General features: G+C 40.9%; 3 protein-coding genes across 12 annotated transcripts in view; 2 read left to right on the forward strand and 1 right to left on the reverse strand.

The window, feature by feature from the left end:
* The first annotated feature begins 28 nt into the window (after nucleotides 1–28).
* On the forward strand, nucleotides 29–2747 carry LOC119547756 (dual specificity protein kinase TTK). Its single transcript, XM_037854763.1, has 4 exons — nucleotides 29–312; nucleotides 814–1797; nucleotides 1886–2441; nucleotides 2589–2747. Exons 1-4 carry the CDS (start codon nucleotides 122–124, stop codon nucleotides 2715–2717), a joined length of 1860 nt encoding a protein of 619 aa, XP_037710691.1. The 5' UTR covers nucleotides 29–121; the 3' UTR covers nucleotides 2718–2747.
* A 414-nt stretch (nucleotides 2748–3161) lies between these two features.
* LOC119547734 (putative uncharacterized protein DDB_G0271606) lies at nucleotides 3162–11922 on the reverse strand. Of its 4 annotated transcripts, none has more exons than XM_037854742.1 (7): nucleotides 11900–11922; nucleotides 5702–7043; nucleotides 4919–5581; nucleotides 4637–4744; nucleotides 4060–4527; nucleotides 3873–3995; nucleotides 3162–3813 (listed from the first exon to the last, which is right to left on the reverse strand). In XM_037854742.1, exons 2-6 carry the CDS (start codon nucleotides 6983–6985, stop codon nucleotides 3873–3875), a joined length of 2646 nt encoding a protein of 881 aa, XP_037710670.1. In that variant the 5' UTR covers nucleotides 6986–7043; nucleotides 11900–11922; the 3' UTR covers nucleotides 3162–3813. The 4 variants fall into 4 exon arrangements, with proteins under 4 accessions (XP_037710670.1, XP_037710661.1, XP_037710651.1 ...); XM_037854733.1 differs by lacking the exon at nucleotides 11900–11922 and adding an exon at nucleotides 11845–11889; XM_037854723.1 differs by lacking the exon at nucleotides 11900–11922 and adding an exon at nucleotides 8114–8208.
* Nucleotides 11923–13648: 1726 nt separating this feature from the next.
* Nucleotides 13649–19923, forward strand: part of LOC119549470 (serine/threonine-protein kinase par-1) — a 60854-nt gene continuing 54579 nt past the window's right edge. For 2 of the 7 annotated variants that reach the window (XM_037857613.1, XM_037857619.1), the window contains exon 1: nucleotides 13650–14210. The gene's annotated coding sequence lies outside the window, so the exon portion shown is untranslated. Of the gene's footprint in view, nucleotides 14211–19923 lie in introns of all 7 variants that reach the window. The other 5 variants (XM_037857581.1, XM_037857604.1, XM_037857626.1 and 2 more) reach the window with 5 other exon arrangements.

The following is a 19923-nucleotide window of genomic DNA, read 5'->3' on the forward strand; positions in this document are numbered from 1 at the left end:
GTAACCGATATATCGATATCATCGTGAGTGGCGAACCCAGCTCTATTTAAACCTTAAATTTAAGCAATTAAATTGGATTCTTAACTGTTTGCTTATCGGGTAGAATCGAAGAGATCGCAAGATGACTACGCCCGTGCCGCGTCGCACCAAGGATATGATGGCACTGGCACTGGATTCTGACTCGGAGGACGACTTTAACACGCCATACCGACCACGATCGGCGGCACAAGCAATACAGCAGCCGGTGGCGTCTTTCCAGATCCCGGCAAGGGGCAAGGAGAACGAGCCCTATCCCATGCCCGTGAATGTGCTGTAAGGACCGGGTTATCCGTAGGAAATGGTTTAACATCGAACAGTGTCAGGTTTACCCTTTTAAGATCACCGTATCCTTTGGGAACTCCTTTCACTTGAAGGGCTTCTATCATAATGTATTCCCGTTTTCCAAGGAATCATTTTATAAGGGGGCCCATAGTGCTTCAGTTCTTCCATTTTAACATAATCCTTAAAACAGGAAGTACGGATCCATCCGGTGGTTTTCTACGCCTTAGGTTAGATTCAATTTTTATTTTTTCGATTCGCCCATCAAAACATTTTATAATAACAAGGTTTACTTTGAAGATTTCCTTTTCGAAAAACCCTTACCACTCAGCTGATATCGAACCTTTTCCCCAACGATTCCAATTAAGAAAAAAGTGATCCTCCATCCCCTTTAACTCTCACTTGTTCAGGGAACCACCTTCAGCTGCAATTTTGCATTTTTAAGTATTTTATTATATTTTATATGTATTTGTACCAAGCATTCCAACTTTTTAGGCCTCGTCGCGTATCCGAGTTGACCATGATGGAATCGGACAGCGAGGAGGAGGACGTCAAGAGCAATCACAACCTAAACTGCGCCATCCTAAACGATTCCTTTGTTCTGAGCCCCTCCCAAGAGTTAACGAACAGTAATGGCAGCATCCACACCCGACGATCAACCAACGCCGTTCCTCTTAAGCAATCCGATTCGAATCTTTCGTTCCTTGGGCGATTCAACAAAATGGGCATCAATTGCAGTAGCCAGGGATCACCTGCTGCGAAGTCGGAGAAGCCAGCGCCCACGATCCCAGCGGCGACGGAAAGGCGCCCACTCCAGGACACAGAAACGCCGCTGCGCAATGAAATGTGCACATCCTCTAAGGCTAAGCCGGATGCTAATTTTATAACCCCCCAAGTACGAACCGTTGGTTCCACCCTAGCTGGAAAAAGCCGCAGTGCGGTGTCCAATGATTTTCGGGCGCAGAAGGTGCTCTTCCAAACGCCCATGACCGTCAGTCGAGCAGCTCCTGTCACCTCCGAGAGCATAAGCTTCTCGCTCTGCGACACCATCAGCGAGAGTCCGGACATTCCAGAGCCTCCGAAAAAAGTAGATCCTCCAAAAAATCAATCCAAAAAGTCCCTGGATAATGTGTTCCGGGAGTCGGAGAAGAATATTGTGCCGACCAAAGAGGAGATCGTTGAGCCAAAGGAGATGGTGTCGAAGCCCGCAGCTACCGCCCAACCAGAACCGCCTTCCAACTCCTCCAAGACCTCTAGTATACTGAAAATCAAAAACCACGAATACACGATTGCCAAACAGCTGGGCTGCGGTGGTTCCAGCTCGGTTTACTTGGCACGTCGCTCGGATTCTGGGGACGAGTTCGCCCTGAAAGTGGTGGATCTGCAGGCCGATCCCCAAGTGGTGCAGGGCTATCTCAACGAAACGAAGCTGCTGGCAAAGCTGCAGGGAAACGTTTGCGTTGTGGCGCTCTATGATTAGTGAGTTGAAACTGTTTTCTGATAGGTGATCTGCAATGGAACTCTTAAAACTCTTTGATTACCCCTACTTATTTTGTCACTCTTTCAGCCAACTTGTTCGCGAAGAGTCCAAGCTGTACATGGTTATGGAGAAGGGCGACTGCGACCTAAACAAGATCCTGCAAAGCTACACCACCGCCCTGCCGCTCTATAGCCTTATGAACATCCTGTACCAGATGTTGCAGGCGGTCAACTACATTCACCAGAACGGTGTCATCCACTCGGACCTAAAGCCGGCCAACTTCCTGATGGTCAGCGGGAGGCTGAAGCTAATCGATTTTGGCATCGCCAGCAATATTGCCTTGGACTCCACGAGCATCATCAAATTTTCACAGGCTGGCACCTTCAACTACATCAGTCCGGAGGCGTTGACGGACACCTCCACGGGCAACAGTCCAATGCGCGGAGCTAATCAGCCCAAGATCAAGATATCCACCAAGTCGGACGTGTGGTCGCTGGGCTGCATCCTCTACCTGCTGCTCTACCAAAAGACGCCCTTCGGCCACATCCGGAACATCTATGCCAAGATGAGTGCAATCGCCACTCCGAGTACCAGCATCGAGTTTCCCGCCATTCCGCCTTACTATCCCATCATGCTGGTTCATGTAAGTTGGTCAGCGATGATGTTTCCATACTCGATAGGAATTGCAAATAATAAAAGAGAACTAGAAGTAAAATCAAATTAATTCATTAAATTCCGAGTAACTTTCTTTATAAATATGGTTTTTTACAACGATCTCCGCTCTTTGCAGATGGCCAAGAACTGCCTTCAGCTGGATCCCAAAAAGCGTCCATCGTGCAATGAACTGCTGCAGTATCCATTCCATATGATCATTCCGCTACAGAATCTGCAGATACCCAAGCAGAGCCGCCACCAGTAATTAAGCATGAAAGCTCAACTATTTATTAGTCAAATGTCAAAGGTCAAATGTCTTTCTCATATGTGTGTGTGTATATATTTAAATCTCATTTATCGTAAATTAAACATCATAAATCCTTACAATGCAGCTATAGCTCATTCTTTTGTTTTTGTTGTGGTTGCTGATGGGCTTGAATTTGTTGGTTTGCCTAATTAATCAGTATGTCGCATGCAACAGGTTTTTGACAATTAATTGCTATTAGCATTCGTGTTTAATTTGCGTTTACTTATAAGATAGTTTCTCATTCAGTTTTTATATAAAAATAGTTATTTTCTTGTTTATATACGCTTAATTAAATGTTGCTGCTGCCGTTTGCTCTTTCTGGGGCTTGAATACTTTGCGCTGCTTCGCGGCGGAAATTAAAAGTACGTAGAAACAGAAAACAATTATGGAAAACATTCAAAATACAAGTGTACATACATTCATACTATTTTGTTTGTTTTATTTTTGTCGATTTGCCATTTAAGTAGCTGGGTTTTAAATTCATTCGCTTAACATAAGATACATATACAATTGTTTATAGCGCGTTTTTAAATGCAAGTGTAACACAAAAAATAATAGTCGCATGCGAAGTATGGGATAAATAATAGTTGGAAAGTAGCAGCAGCAATGGATTTTTCCGGGTTTAATTATCTTTTTTTTGGGGAGGGCTTAGGTGGAAATCGCCTGCTCACGTGTTCAGAGTCTGGCTTTTCCTTCGCTAGCTTTTCTTCTCTTCTCGTTTAACATTGCACAAGTTTCGATTGTTATCATTATCTTGCCTTAGTAATGTGTATATAATTTCTTAAAGCGTTCCGTAGTTCTCATTCTCATAATTGTTGGTTTTCGATACTATAAAATGTTGAATGTTGCTGTTGTTGTGGGGGCATGCTTAATTTCCCTCGCCTTTCTCTTGTTACATTAACTTTAAACTTAATAGGGTGTTAGAGTTGTTGTGTTTTGCTTTTTGTTGCTGTTGTTATGGAAGTTGGACAAACTCTGCGGTTGCTTGTCAGTTTATCGTCGTTGTTGGCCTCCACCTTCCTTTTCCTCTTTTCTCTATGCGACATTAAATGTCCTGCAATGAGAAAATCGATGTTAATGAGAAGTTTGGTATGTATTGATCATACGTCTTACCTATTCTCCGTTGGAGGCATGCTGCTGCAGCGTGAGGATCAGCTGCTCCTTCTGCTCGACAATACCACGCCAGTGCTCGTCCTGCTCGCGAGCTCGCTCCTCCAAGTCCATCAATGTGTTGGTCTGTACAAATAATAATATGGTTACTTGACCACCTGATGAGCATTAGCCAGGGTGAACTTCTTACCGTCTTGGTGACCAGCTGGGTGAGCTTGTCGTTGCACTCCCGCAGCTGCAGGTTCTGTTTGTGCAGCTCCTGCTGCTCGGCGGCGGCGGAGGAGGATTGGCTATTCGAACTACTATTATTGCTACTAATATTGTTGTGGGTGCTATTATTGTGGTTGCTACTGCTATTGTTGTTTGATTGTGTGGACTTATGACTACTGCTGCTGCTCTGCTTCTCGGGCTTCTCCGCCTCGAGCTTGTGCCGCAGCTTATCCTGCTGCTGCTTGACATGGGTGGCCAGGACCTGCTCCAGCCACTGGTCGAAGGAGGCTTGCAGGGCATTGCCCGACTGCGCCTTCACTGCCTCGGGATACAGGCGCTGGTATAGATCCCGGATCCTCTGCTGCTCGCTCTTGGCTGAGCTGGCACTTCCTCCACCATTGGCGGCCACCGCCTTCTGTTGCTGCTGCTGCAGCTCTTTGTGTTGTTGCTGCAAAGATTAATTGATGCGTGAATTATATAAAAATGATTCGATCTAAAAGAGTTTTCAGACGAAATCATAATAAAAAGCAAGGTGCTGGCAGAGATCATGCACTTACGCCTACGGATTGCGCTGTATTTGTTTTCGTCTTGGCCGTTGCCTTAGCTATTGATGCTTCGGCATTTTGCAACGCTTCGATCAACTTCCAATTTTTCGAACGCACGTCCTGACGAAACACAAATACGTGGCAATTAGTAAAGGATGCAGGAAAGAACGAACGTATATATGCGGATGCAAAATACAGCGACAATACAAACACGAATGTGATATTTGAAAGGGTAAGTTTAGTTTAAATTATATATAATTACTTTAGTTAAATATCTTGTTAAAGTCTACTCACGTCATTTTTCTCTCGCTGCTCCTGAAGCTCCTGTTGCAGCTGCTGCTCCTTGGCCTGCAGCTGCTCAGCTCGCTGCTCCGCCTCCTGGAGCTGGTACTGCAGGGTGGTGGCCTGATTCTGCTGCTGGGCCTGGGCACTCGTCAGCGAGTCCACCTGCGAGCGCAGGACACTCAGCTCCTGCTGCTTCTGGGCCAGCGCTTCGGTCTGGGCCTGGGCCTGCTCGCACTGGGCGGCCGTGGCTTGAACGGCGTTGCTGGCGGCTTGAGTGAGATGCTGGTTGAGCGCCAGGTTGTTGGCCTCCAGGACGGACGACTCCTGACGCAGCTCCTGCAACTCGGCGGCGTGGACACGCTGCAGCTCCGACTGCGCCTGCGCGACGGCGCACAACTCCTGCTTGAGTTCGGCGTTCTCCGCCTCCAGCTGCTTGCGCTGCTCCAGCTCAAAGATGCTGTTGTTCTGGCGCGCTTCCAGCTCGTCGCGTTGCAGCTCAAGGGCCTGCAGCTGCTGAGCCTGCTGCTGAATCACCTCGTTCTTCTGCTGAGTCTCTGCGTTAACGAACGCAGTCATATCGGCCAGGCACTTTTCCTTGTGGGCAAGATCCTGCTGCAAGCGTTGCAACTGCAACAGATCCTGCGAGTTGGCTTGCTTCTCCCTTAAAAGGTTCTGAAATGGGGACAAACAAATATATTTATATAAATATCTTCATTCATAAGAATAATTGATTCGATAACGAATCATTATTAGCATTAAATAAACTTTATACACGTATAAGTTTGTTCTTACCTGTAGCTGCTGTCGCTCCAGAGTCAACTTGTCATTTAGACTGGACAGCTCCTGGTTAAGGGCGGTAAGCTCCTGCTCTTTGCTTTGCAATTTGTCGACGTAGGCCTGGTTGCGGGCGTGCATCTGGGCGCGTTCGGTGTTAACCTCTTGCCGCAGCTCGCGCAGCTTAGCCTGAATTCCGATGGAGGCCTCCTGCTCCTCGGCCAGCAACTTTTCCTTCTCCTCCAGCTGACGCTTGAGCTTTTGGCAGATGTCATCTGACCACTCGGAGTGCGACGAGGGCATATCCTGCTGCTTGTTCAGCAGATAGTCGATAAGTATCTGAATCTCTGAGCGATTCAGCTCAGCACGGGAAAACACGTTCATCAGCGCGTTAACACCAATGGTCTGGTTCTGGTGTTCGGCCAGTTTGTCCAAAGCCTGAGCCAAATCCTTGGCCGTGAGGGTCTCCTTCTGGTTCTGTTTTTTGTTTTGCTGCTGCTGCTTGGTCTTGTTGTTGGCCTGGTTGTGTTGGGTTTTGGGTGATCCATTCTGCTGCTGCTGCTGTTGCTTGAGGATCTGCTTGGTAACAACGGGTGCCTCTGTCTCCGCAGCTGCGGGCTTTTCCTTTTTGGCCACGTTACCACCGCCGACCTTCTTCTGGGTCTGCTGCTTGTTGTTGTTGTCCTCCTTGCGTTCCTTTTGCTCCTGCTTCTTCAGTTCTACCACATCCTTGGGGACCTTGGTCTCAAAAGTATTCAGAGTGGGTGTCTCCTCTGAAGTGGCTGGAATTTTGACAGCCACAGTTTCGTTCTTGTTGACCAGGATGCCAGCAGTCTTGTTGCCGGCTCCGTTGCGCTTATCCTTTTTGCCCTTTTTGCCGGCAACTGAGGGTTGGTTCTCCTTTTCAGCCACGCTACTGGGACGACGCTGCTCGGTGAGGATCTCTGCATCGGGCTCGAACTCCACATGCTGCTTGGACAGACCGGGTTCCTCATCAGCCACCGATCCTTGACCCTCCGATTGACCATCAGAGTAGTCCTCAGCTTCCTCCGGTTCCGGCTCGTTGTTCACATCCCGCTGCTGTTCCCGCTGACGTTGCTTCTTCTCGCGCTTGAGTTCCTTCTTCTTGGGCTTCTTGGTGGCCGCTCCGCCGGCCGCCTTGTACAAATTGGCGCTGAGGGCACGCTTTTCGGCCACCACCTCCTCGAAAGTCTTGCGCCGGAAGATCTTGTTGATGAACAGGAACGAGAGCAGCGAGGCGCTGACCACACAACCGATGACGATCAGTATGTGGAAGTCCATATTTGCATATCTTTCCGATTCAGCCGTGGGTTTTTCTCAGAGATCTCCTTTGCGAAAGCTGCGGATTAAATAGGGAGATATAAATTAATAATTTTAAACATTTTTGTTTAATTCAATTACTTCAACTAGACAACCTGAACTGTGATTATAAAATTATTTTTTGAGCAACAAAAAGTTATTTGAAAACAGTTTTCTAAAGATAAGGTACAATTTCAATAAAAGGGGAAAATCCCGAACTACGGCCACGTTCTTCTATAAAGCAATTAGCTAAGCAAAAAATAATCTGAAGTGTAGAAATGTTAGAAATGCCTTTTGAGGTCGCACGTTTAAACTTTTGCTATCAAAGAAATTTTTGTGAATATGGCTTTCAGTTCCTTTGGCCTTATCAGTGTTTGGCTACATTACTGCTGCTAGCTATGCAGTACAAACTGATGACGTGGGGCTCAAAGACCAAAAATCGTACCAAAGAAATGACCACTTATTAGCGGATCAACGACACTACGTTTAATGGCAGTTATTCTATATATAATCGGATTGTTTGAGTTGTACGTGCTTATCGGTTTACCGGCCGGAGAATGACACAAAAGCCCATACAGAATTCTCTTTTTGTATGACTAAGTTGTTATTGCAGTTGCTTGACGTGTGATATTAATAAAACGGTCGGCGGTTGATAATTTTATTGTTGTTTGCTCTGCTGAGATAAACAAATGCACTGTTGAATGGCTCAATATTCCTGGAAATCCGGATTATACAGTGGACATCCGCTTGCCCAACTCGCAATTGAATTCACATGAATTTCAAATTTCGGGCAAAAAGGTCACTTGGATGAATTTGATTTTGTGTGTAGGAAGGACGACTGGAAAATCCCCGCTGGAATAATCGATTCCTCCAAGACCTTTTCAGACTGCAAAATGTATTCCGGGGTAGCCGAGAGGAGCTGACAAAGTCTCGAGGAATAAAATTAGCTTATGAAGCAGCTGCTGCGTAGCCTTGAACGAAAGTTGGTAGACAAAGGTATATTCTGCAACCAAAAGGTGTTGACGCAGATTGAAAAAACAAAAAATTTACAAGAAAAATCGGAAAAAGAATAACAATTTAAAATAAAGCAAAGTCAAGACTCTGACGCACACGTATGCAAATTTGCCGATTCGCTCACTGGAAAAAATTCAGCACTGGTTATCTTATCCGTAGAACTCCACGAGTCTCTTTCGATGGCCACGATGCGAATGGCAAAAAGCCAGTGAAAAGATTCACAGCAGAGCTTGGGTCACGATCTCTCTTTGGCTCTCTACACTTGAATCAATTCCTTATAATCGTTCAGATGACGTATTTGAGATTGGATTTTATTTATAGACTATTTATATATGTCCAATTCGGATTGTTTTATCAAAGAATAACTAAATTTTCGCAAGGTTAAAGATTTAAATTATATTCCATTTAAAAATGTTAAAGCTATACACAAAAGTATCGAAGTGGACCTTTAAAAATGTTTAAAATATTATTTTAAATACGATTTAAGTATTCAATATTTTTAAAAAATGTATCTTTTAAAGCAAAGATTCTATAATTTCTTTGCAAACTTAAAGAATAATATATATATTCTGTTACGTACTTTTAAAATGATTAACGTTAAACCGTTTAACTTTAACTTAAACTTTTTTGAATTTTTTTGTATCGCTACTCGAAGATCTCAGATTGATATTAATTATCCATTAATTATAATTTTTTTTAATAATAATTTTTCTCCGTGTGCTGGGGCTCTCAGTTCTCAGCTTTCTCTCTTCTCTCCCACCACAAACAGTTAGAACAAAACTTGAAATTTCGCTGGCTCCGCGAGAGCTCGGTGGAAGAATTCACAAATTGCAAAAATTTCAATTCAAGGCTGTTGCTCTCTACGCCTGCGATAACTGGCAGGTCGGTCGGGTATTTCTTTTTTTGTTAATTTTGTACTTCTTATTTCTTCAGCTTTGCCTGCTCGCGTCATGTTTCTGGCTAAAAGATTCCGACTGTGTTTCGCTTTTTGTCCATATTCACTCTATTCTAGGGGGGGCTTTGAAAATACTGGGGGTTACGTGATGATGTGGAGATCGATGAAATCACAAAATAATATGTGCATTTTTAAAGGCGAACTGTTTTTTTTAATATTTAAAACAAGATTGATTCTAGTTGGTTATACATTTAAGAACATCAGAACTAAAAGGGTTTTGGAAGTATTCTATAATAATATACAAGAGATGCTTGAAAATATCTCTCAAGGTCTTTCTTTGTTGGCTATCTTGGGGATCTTTCAACCATTCTTTAAGAACTTTTTCACCCAACAATGTATTTTTATTGCCTATTTGCGCTTTTGAGGCCGACATTCATTTCTCCGGTTGGTTGGGCTGTTCAAATACAATCATGTGTTTGCGCTCTACAAAGTTCAATTAATAATTAATGACACATTGAGAACGGGTTTCTGTTTCGATTGCTGCTGCTGTCAAACAAATCGATGGCATTTAACGGAAAGTAAAGTCCGGAAAGTAAGTCCGGACAGCGGACTTCGATTCCAATTCGAAAATTCCGGGCGTAGCGCAGGGAAAGATGAAGAAGAAGAAGAAGAAGAAGCCGCAGCAGCAGCAGCAGCAGAAGAGAGCCAAAGCCAAAGAGAATCGGGCACAATAAAAACGCCGGTAAAGGTCATCAACCGGAAGAAAAGCGCCCGTGTGTGAGTGACTTGCCAGCGTGAGCGTCTGGGTGTGAGCGTATTGTGTGTGTGAAAGTCGAAGTTTTGCTGCCAATTATCATTATGGCCATCTATAAATAATTATGTATTATGGTCGAACAGCATGCAAAACACGCTGGCTGCTCGGCCTCGTTACAACCAACTGACAAACTGGCATCGAACTGCACAGTTGGCCTAATTTTCCCGTTTTTCCTTCTATCTTTCTGTGCCGTTGTTTCGCCTCCCCCCCTTCACGGCGCCCCAGTGTTCAATTAGCTGCCTGCCCGCAGCACACTCACACACTCGCACTCGCTGGCACATGGAATTTCTCTCCTGTCGGTGAACACCGGTCAGAGATGAGAAATTGGACATTTTTCTTCAGCTATGTAGTACATGCATATGTAGGTAGATGTGGAATTTCTCTGTGTCAAGTATACGCCCAGTGTAACTCACTTGCTTTACGTGTATGCCTGCCCACTTAAGCCAGCTAGCCATTGAAATAGCAAGTTTTTAATATATCTTACGAAAATTCACAACCTACCTCCTTTACTTTTAATAGAAATATTTTCTAAAAATTACAATTACAAGGATTTAAATAAAAATAAGGGTTACAAAAATATTTCGTTTAGAGCTAAATAAACGAAATCTGATTGGAATATAAGGCACAACTAAAGATTTCTCATGATTTTTTTTCATCAATTTTGTTTTCAGCGCAATTTTCATTCAATCAATTAAGTTTTTTGGTGAATTTAAAATCTAGACTTTTTTTGTAAGGTTTTTGGGGGCAGCACCCTGATATTCTTTAGAAGTAGATATATCTGCAGACTTTCTTTTTCAGTTTTTTTTACACAAAATTCATTTAATCAATGACGACTTTGTTAAACTTTAAAAACTAGACGGATTATAGCTCTCTTTGGGGGCAACATCACTGATAACGGTGCAAGTGCTTTTCTCGCCCTCTTTTCGCCGCCGACAGCGAGAGCGTACTCGCACTCATTCATTATTTTTCCTTTATTTATTCATAAATGCATTTCTTTTGCTCTGCTATTTTCAGCGGCTCAAGTGTTTTAATTTTAGAAAGCTATGCTCCCTATTTTTCGTTTTTTTTCCCCCTGTAATATTTATGCAACATGCAATGCCGTCTTATTTTTCTCTGTGCGAAAGAGAGCGTGGCATGTTGTTTTTTTCTCTCTCTATTTCTTTTGTTTTTGTGTTCCTATTCTGGCTGCGTGGGAGCGTCAAGTTCCAAGTTCGTTTTCCCCCAAGATTTTTGGTCCACAGATGGAAGGTTGTGCTAAATAATGGAGTGACGCATAAAGACTATAAATAGGCAAATTGATCATTTTTGTCTAAAGCTTGACTGGCGGTTAATGGTTATTGATTGCTGACGTCGACGGCGATGGCATTTTGTTGATTACCAATTGGTTTTCCCCGATGACGAACGTTTTTGAGTCAATGATTTATTGAACTGCAAGCCGCTCTCTTTCGCCTCTCCCCGCTCTCTCTCTTTCAAGCTCTCTTTGCCTTTCCTTTGATAAGCCCGCATATGTTTATGTGTGTGTGGTGAGGTCAGCGCATCAATTATCCTCATTTCTTGACTTTTTCTTTGATTAAATCGGACAAATATGAAGGGGTGGACGAGGGGGGGTGTTAGGCCAGACGGCGGCGGCCGAGATTTTTTTGGCAAATCAAACCAGTCAGCTGTCCCTTTTGCTCATAATTAAGCAATGAGAAAACAGTGAAAGTATGTCGGCCGCTAATTGGCAGCTTGAATAATTGCACACCGATAAATAAAATAGTGGCTTCCTTTTTCCTCTCAAGACAAAAGGGCGTCGCACTGCACTTACACACACACATGCACCGCTCTCCCTTTCTTTATCTTCCCCTCTCTCTCACCATCCCTCTCTAACGGTTTTTCTGCCGATTTCCAGCCACTTGCAACGTCAACAATTTTCACAACATTTCACATTTACGATGCAGCCTTTCTTTTTCCTTCTTCTTTTCCCTTTTTTTGTTGGAAACGCATCCGCCATTTGCAAGCCACTTGTGTATGTGTGTGCCGGAGCGTTGTGTGTGTAGGTGTGCGGCGTTGTCGCATCAACATTACTTTTTTCACTATTTCTGGACTTAAATGCGCTCTTAATTATGTATTTCTTACTTGCAACTATCCTACTTTTCTACAACTTTCTTTAGCCGTTCGGCTGCGGACTTACACTTTTTTCGGGAACAAAATTGAAACTAGGGATGTGAAAAATATATCATAAGCTCTATATCGATATTTATATCGTGATATTTTTGACCGATATATCGAATATCGAGTGCTGTTACTCGACTTGTGTGCGTATTCGATAACGATAGCTACTCGATATCAGGAGGCGCTATAAGTCCTATTCGACTGTTAATCCGGCAACAGCCCGACCTATACATATATACATCCTTCGTCCTTGTTAATCTATAGTAATAATGCATTACTTCCTAGTGTATCGAAATAGTTTTTAGTCCATCACATAGCCCGCCATATTTATGGCGTAAACTGCTTTACCGACTTGCTTCCCAAGTTCCGCACCATCGATATTTTAGGGAGTCTTATTAATACTAAAATTTTGGTTTTGGGATTTTAAGTATTCATACTAATAGGGAATAGGTTTTAGGAAATTTTGAAAAACTTTGAACTATTCTTGGCCTTAAAATAGAGGAAGAAGAGAGAAGGGATAATAGAAGAAATCAAGTCCGTTCATTCAACTTTGGATTGTGCACTCCCCAAAATTACCTACATAGATTAGGTAATTGGTGCTCCCGAAATATGCTTTCTTTGAATTGTTCTAAATGCTTTTTACAGTAAACGTTTAAATAATGTGCTCTTATTCTCCCTGCCACAAAAAATAAGTGCCTGGACTTTGTATGGTTTTAAAAGGCCCATTGCATCTAAATTCTCTGACCCTTATACTGAGCTTAGACTATTTTTATATTTTCGGTTCAAATTAGAACTTGCATCATTTGTTTGGGACCTTACTGGGTCCATTGCTGCCATACTCCAGGCTGTGGCCGACATAAATTTAAACGCCAAATAGATACAATAAAATTAAAAATGCTTAATCAAGCTTAAGAATTAAAATGCAACTTTACTAGGTCTATTTATTCGGTTACTCCATTTTGGAAGCCAAGAATCAGTTGTCAGAGTAAAAAATTTAATTTTGTTTATTTATTATAATTACAATTAATTAATAATTTTAGCCCATTTCAGACCATGAATCGGAAGCGGCTGAGAATCAAGAAGGCCATACAAAAGGCCAAGGCTAATAAAATAACCAATTTATAATCAATCTTACGAACTGGGCCTTATATTTTGAGATACACTTTAATTCGATTAAAGTACGGAGGTACGATAAGGTACGGAGCTACCACGGGTAACCAGGTATCGTAATGCTATTTTATGACCAACTGAAAAACATTAAAATAATATCGTAATTTCTATATTTATTCAAAAGCCATATCACGATATAAATATAGAGTCTCTGAAGCAAAAATCCCCTCTATGTGAATATAATAATAAATAAATGAAATACAACGCCATTACTTCAAAACTGTACTACAGTGTAAGCGGGCCCCTTAAAAACATGGTACTCCTAAATGCTGCGATATGGCAACACCCGCCAGCGCCACCCCACATTCTGAACACTTTGCGACAACAGCTGTTTGCGTTGTTTGGCCGATAATTCCAATCGAGTCTTTAACGTTTGATTGCACTTACGTTTTGGTTGTATTCCTTGATAAAAGGTCAGAGGGCGCTTTTAATTCACCACTATTCGATTCGAGCTCATATATTTATAAAATAGCGATAAGTATTTATTTTAATTCAAAAAAATCGATGTATCGATATATTTTTCACATCCCCACTCGACGAGCGTCGACATCAGCTGTTTGCGTTGTTTGGCCAAGAATTCCAATTGGGGGTTCAGTTACTCAACGAGCGTCCAATAAGAAACAGTGAGAGAGCTCCGCTGAAAGTGCATGCAGTAAATACTATATTTAACGATTTCGAATTGCTTCGCGGCGTGGGCGTCTTCTTCTTGCTCAACTCGTCCCCCTCTCGTCTCGTATCTTGCGTCTCGCTCTAACAACGCCGGCAGTTGCACTTAGTGTGAGTGTTTGTGTGTGAGTGTGTCGGTGTGAGTGCGTGCGTGTCTGTGGTTTTCTGAAAGAATGTGAGAAATCATAATAAAGTCGCGTCGCGAGTTTTTGCTGCTATTTTGGCATATAATTAGCCAATATTTAACACACATGTGTGTGTTTCAAGCTTATTTGTGTGTGAACAAAGGCAAGGATCCCGCTTTGGTCGAAATAAATGCAATCCTGATGGCAGGATCAAGGTAAAATGGAAACATTTGGGATCTACTGTATGAATGAACCAAAGTTGAAGAAGAAGCAGCAACAACCAAACGGCAGCTAGGAGAGCGAAAGAGAGCGAAGGCAAACAAACGAAAATACAAAAAAAATAAAAAAAAGGGAAAACAACAACAAAAGGTAAGTGCGTGTGTGTGTGTAGGCCGCACCTCCCAATAAGAAAATTAGTTATGTGTGGGTGCCTGTTACACTTTTTGTGCTTATTTCTTTTTTGGCATTAACTGTTATTATTATTTAAGTAGCACGAACGCGGGAATTACATAATTTTGGTATCTCTTTTGTGGCTCCAAAAGAAAAGCGAAAGTATTCTTTTATTGGATTGTCATGTGTGTGTGTGTTTATTTTTTTTGTTTATTTATGAATGGCGATTATGAGACTTGATAATTAATTGCCAGCATAAGCTGTGATTTGATTTCTGTGCCTTAACCAGTTGCGCGACCTGCTGTCTCTTTCGCACCCACATTCGGCCGTAAATCAAATAAGAAATTAACGCCACAAACAAAAAAAGAGCCAAACACAAAAGAGACGAAGCGATGAACTCCCTCGCTCTGATCAGAATTTGCAGCTGCGCCAGGCGATCATTTCGCATTCGTATTTTTTTCGCCCGAGCCATTTTTAATGCGAAAATCTTGCGGGCGAAAATTGGCCGCCGCAGTTGGCCAAAAGCATAAACAACACATTTTTATGGGACGCCGGCGGTGGCACATGTACACAGAAGGAAAATGCATATACCACGATCAGATGACCATTTTTAAGCTTATGAAATCAATTATGATTTTATTAGGTTTTTTTTAAACTAAATAGTGAAGGATCAGTGATATTTTAAATGATTTTATCAAATGAAGGATAATATATTTTTGATATTTTTCATTGAATTTGTAATCAATTTTATAATGGATGAAATATGAAAATAATAATGGAAAATCTTAATATGTATGGGAATTTTTTTTCTGTGTAGCAAATTCGCCCACGATTGGATATCCCCTCTCTTTCTCTCGAAGGCTCTCTCTTTCTCTCGCAATCGTTGCCAAATTTTATTTCTCGCCCGCTGTTTTTTTACACAGCAAAGATCCGTTAGCTGGTTCGTGTCTGATTGGAATTTATGTAATATTGTTATACAGTGCAGAGTTGTTAAAGTGAACCAAAAAACCTACCTACCTAAATTATGTAAACATGTACATTGTACATATTCGTGACAATACTTAATTATATTAAACAGGTCATTTAAAGTCAGGTTAAATCTTATGCAAATCCAGTTTTTTTTTTAACTTTACAAAAAGTATATTACATTAAAAGTATTGATAGCATGTAAAACATATGTAAATATACATACATATGTATGTTTTTTTTTTACATTTTAAAATAATTTAAAAGTGATAAAGAAATAAAAAAAAATTTGATTCATAGAGTTCATAAATATCACCCTTTAAACACCACAATATTTCAGTTCCGCTGCGTCTTATTTCAAAAAATATTTTTGCCAGGCCAAAAAGACCAAAGAGGCCAACACACACACACAGGGCGAAATACGGCAGAAAAACGACTTGAGCGTGGCGGTGTTGACGTTAATGAACTACAACAACAATTATGTACAACGATTTGTACACGGCAGCAACAAACAGCGAATATAACAACAACTACACACATTTCACCGCAGTTCCTTTGTTGTTTTTGCGCTTTTGCTTATGGTTATGAATTTTTATTTACTTATTTTTTTCCTGAACCGGCCATAAGGCGAATTTATGCTTGTCCATTTGCTTGCAATTAGTTTCATGAAGTCAACTGCGCGCTAAAATATAGTTTGTATTTGCCGCTGTTGTTGTTGTACTCTTAGTTGTTGTTGTTGTACGAGGTTTATTGTTGCTCTCCAAGTTTTTCCTTTACTACGCTAAGCTACTTAACGTCACAGCCGCCGCTCGTAGTTATTTATTGTCCGTTGCCGCCGCTGCTGCGTCGACATTTTTGCATTGCACTGCAAAGACCAATGGTACAGTAGAACCTCTGTAAAGAAGACCCACTAAGGGACTACAACCCCCCAAAAAACATCTTTCAATTCTTTTCTATGTAGGTAACTGAGAAAAACTTTTGAATAAGTTGATTTTCCGAATTCTAGAAATAAATAAAAAAAAGTAAAAAAAATTGGTATCAATAATATATTAAAAATATATCTCCCTATTTTTCAACCATCTTTATAAATTAAAGTGCATAGGTAAAAATTAATTTTAAGAAAAACTTTTGAATAAGTTGATTTTCCGAATTCTAGAAATAAATAAAAAAAAGTAAAAAAAATTGTTATCAATAATATATTAAAAATATATCTCCCTATTTTTCAACCATCTTTAGAAATTAAAGTGCATAGGTAAAAATTAATTTTAAGAAAAACTTTTTTTTATCTATACATATATTTAAAAAAAATGCCTTTTTAATTGACCGAGTTATATTAGTTACTCTAAAAATGTAGTAAAAAAAACTGATATGGTTAAAAACTCTAGTTTTTAAAACCACTTAAAAAAGTGTCACAAATTATAAAATTTTATATTATAGCATACTTTCCGGCGACCCTTTAAGTGGTCTTAAACCTCTTAGTTTAAAAATGTTGGCAAAAGTCAGCTTTACAGAAGTTTCTCTGTATTTTCCATTTCTGCTTTATGCTTTGGTGTAATGGTTTGCCCTTCGCAAGGTTGTTCCCACTGTGCGTGGGCGGGCGGGGGAAGGGGGCGTGGCGCAGCGCTGTGGAGGTGGGTCTTGAATTGTGGCAGTGGTTTTCTAAAAAACATTTTGTTGGGCTGCCAAACAAAAGCAACAGCTGCGTTCTGCTTTGGCCGCTCTGCTTTTGGGCCTTTGTGAATGTGCAGCAAACAGCCTTGTAAGCGCCACCCACACAAAGAGGCGGACCACACAAAAAATTGTATGGTCACCAACACACACACACACGCACAGAAGCTGCGGCATCTGCAGCGTGTAGTTGTGGTAGATGTTTGATTGTGTGGGGCAACTATGACGTGAGCAGCAGCTGTCAAAGCCGCCCACGCCTCAAGTCGCGCTTAAAAGCGTCATGTGCTCAGCTGAGCGCGTCTAGCTCGCTCTCTGCCTCTCTGCCTCTCTCTCTTCCAGTCTTTCTTCTCTTGCCCCCCTCTCTTCTGCTCTTTCAGTCCTAAGCTTTGTGCACGTGTGCGTTATTCTTCGCTTGAGATTCTCTTTTTATTTCAGCTTTCTAGCCGTAAAAACTGTGAATGTGCGCACAGCATGAAATTTCTTCTGACGTAGCACTCCCTTATCCAAATTTATTTTACTTGAGCTTTCTGTGGGGAACATCCCCGTTTTAAACATCCCTCAATACCTGATATCTTAAGCCTGAAACTCTGCGAATCTCAAGGCTAAATGCTTTTCGCACCATTGATATTGGGCATTACCCCATAGATTTTATAAGCAACCCCATTTCTAATTGTACGAAATAGAGGGCCAGAGAAATCTCTAGAGGTTTGAAATCACCAAACAGGGCGTCTTAAAGTATGATATGAAAATTGAAGAGACTTCTTTTGTCACTTCTTTAAGGGACTCTCGGGATCAAAGTATATTATAGCATACATTTAGGTTGATAAGAAAGTCACAAAAATCTGTAGAGAATACAAAAAATATAAACTGAAATATTATTCAGTAAAAAATCGTATAAAAAAGAGTGATATTATCATGAGTGAAATCATCTGCACATATAAAACCATATTGATAATTAAGTCTTTTTTAAAAGTTTCTATCAATACTGGTAACTTTGGGGGAATAATAAATGCGTTGTATCTTTATTTGACTTTGAACACTTTTTAAGAAGTCTAAAGAGTTGCTCCCATCTAAATCTAAGAAAATGTGGTTGCAAACTGTTGCTCAGCTTCAATTACGACGGCATAAAGGAAACATTTTACCTTCCGACCAACAATTTCATTCAACTTGAATTTTTCCCCAAATTCATTTAGGAACATACTCGTATGTGTGTGAAGGTTCTCTGTCTCACAGAATTTCTACCGTATTTGCATTCGTATTCGTTTCATTGCACTTTGGGTCTTCGGTTCGGGCCACATACATATGTACTTACTACACCACAACAATGAGCCATGGCATAATAAACTTTGCCATTTGTGCCTCATCTTGCTCCTCTTCTTGGCCAGTTTGCCTGGGTCTTCTTCTTTTTGGTTTTTTCTAACCTTGTGCCAATAAAATTGAAAGAAAAAAAACAACCCGAGATGTGCACCGCACACAAAATGAAGAACTTGAAATGTTTCTAACACAATTTTCTACTTGCCTTGCCATTGTTTGCCGAAAGTGCGGGCGAGTTGAGGAAAGTGGGAATATATGGGGGAAAATTGAGTGTGTCGAGCGGCACTTAATTTCTTGCTAGTTATTTTGGCTAGACAACTCGGTTACGCCTCGGTTGCACCGCTAGATGGCGCCAGCGCCAGCGGGCCCGCAGCACGTTCCCAATTAATCTCTCATTTTATTTTATCTACGGGTATCTAACTATCAGTTGATCAACACCTTCAATTCGAGAGTGTGAGTGGGCCGCACCAGGTGAGTGGGCCCGTTAAAAGCGCCCCGGTGACTCAACCCAAACGCTCTGCTCTTTTCATTCTCTGCGCACACTGAAAGCCTACGGGTGATCAGCACCGAATGCACTGTGGCAAAATAGGGTAGTCTTATCATCCAAAACATCTGCAAATATTATTGGAGTATCCATGTTAAAGATATTCCATATCAATGATAATGATTCAATATTAATGATAATGATTATCCATTTCATTCAAGGATTCAAGAACGGTTTCTTCTTAAAAAATAATAGCCTTTCTAAACCATATCAATGAAAATGATATTTAATATTAATGATAATGATATTCTATATTTAGTAATTATTCCCAAATATGATGTTAATGATGATATTGATAATGATTCAATATTAATGATAATGATATTTCATTTCGCTTAAGGATTCAAGAACGTTTTATTCTTAAAAAATACTAGCCTTTCTAAACCATGTCAATGATAATGACATTTTTATATTAATGATAATGATATTCTATTTAGTAATATTTCCCAAGTATATAATATATATATAATATATAGTATATATATAATATTAATGATAATGATATTCTATATTTAGTAATTATTCCCAAATATGATGTTAATGATGATATTGATAATGATTCAATATTAATGATAATGATATTCCATTTCGCTTAATGATAATGATATTCTATTTAGTAATATTTCCCAAGTATGATGTTTATATTTTTTGGAATAATACATTTCGTTAGAGGATATTGTTTTGCACTTATTATTAAGATAAAGTAAGAAGACCATGCCATATTCCACTTTACATTTGGTTTGAGTTTAAATTGAAAACTTTATTGAGAAAGTTCTTTAAGAAAGTTTCACTGTCTCAAGATTAGATGGTTGCAGTGCATGAAATTGACTCTTGTGAATATGTGTGAACATTTGTACGTGCCGATAAGGTGTTGTAAATATTTGCAAACAATCGAGCAGCTCTCACCTGGACTCGCACATAATGTACCAGTCTCTTTCGGCTTCTCAACAGTGGGTCTCTTTCTTACTTTTTCCCCGTTTTCGCCGTGTCATTTACTCGCTGAAGTTTTCGGTGGTCGGTTTTTGTTGTTCTTCGTGGGGCTGGGTTGCCTAAAAGTCTGCGCTTATCTAGGAATTTTCGGTGGGACGAGCGGGCGACTCAATTTACTTATTGCCGCACCTTAACCGCCGAAGCAACAAATGCAGAAACAAGAGGTGAGAAAGAAGAGCGCCCTGGCAAAAAGCGAAAAATGCATGATTC

The sequence above is a fragment of the Drosophila subpulchrella genome, chromosome 3R (genome assembly GCF_014743375.2).
Source record: "Drosophila subpulchrella strain 33 F10 #4 breed RU33 chromosome 3R, RU_Dsub_v1.1 Primary Assembly, whole genome shotgun sequence".
Taxonomy (NCBI): Eukaryota; Metazoa; Arthropoda; class Insecta; order Diptera; family Drosophilidae; genus Drosophila; species Drosophila subpulchrella.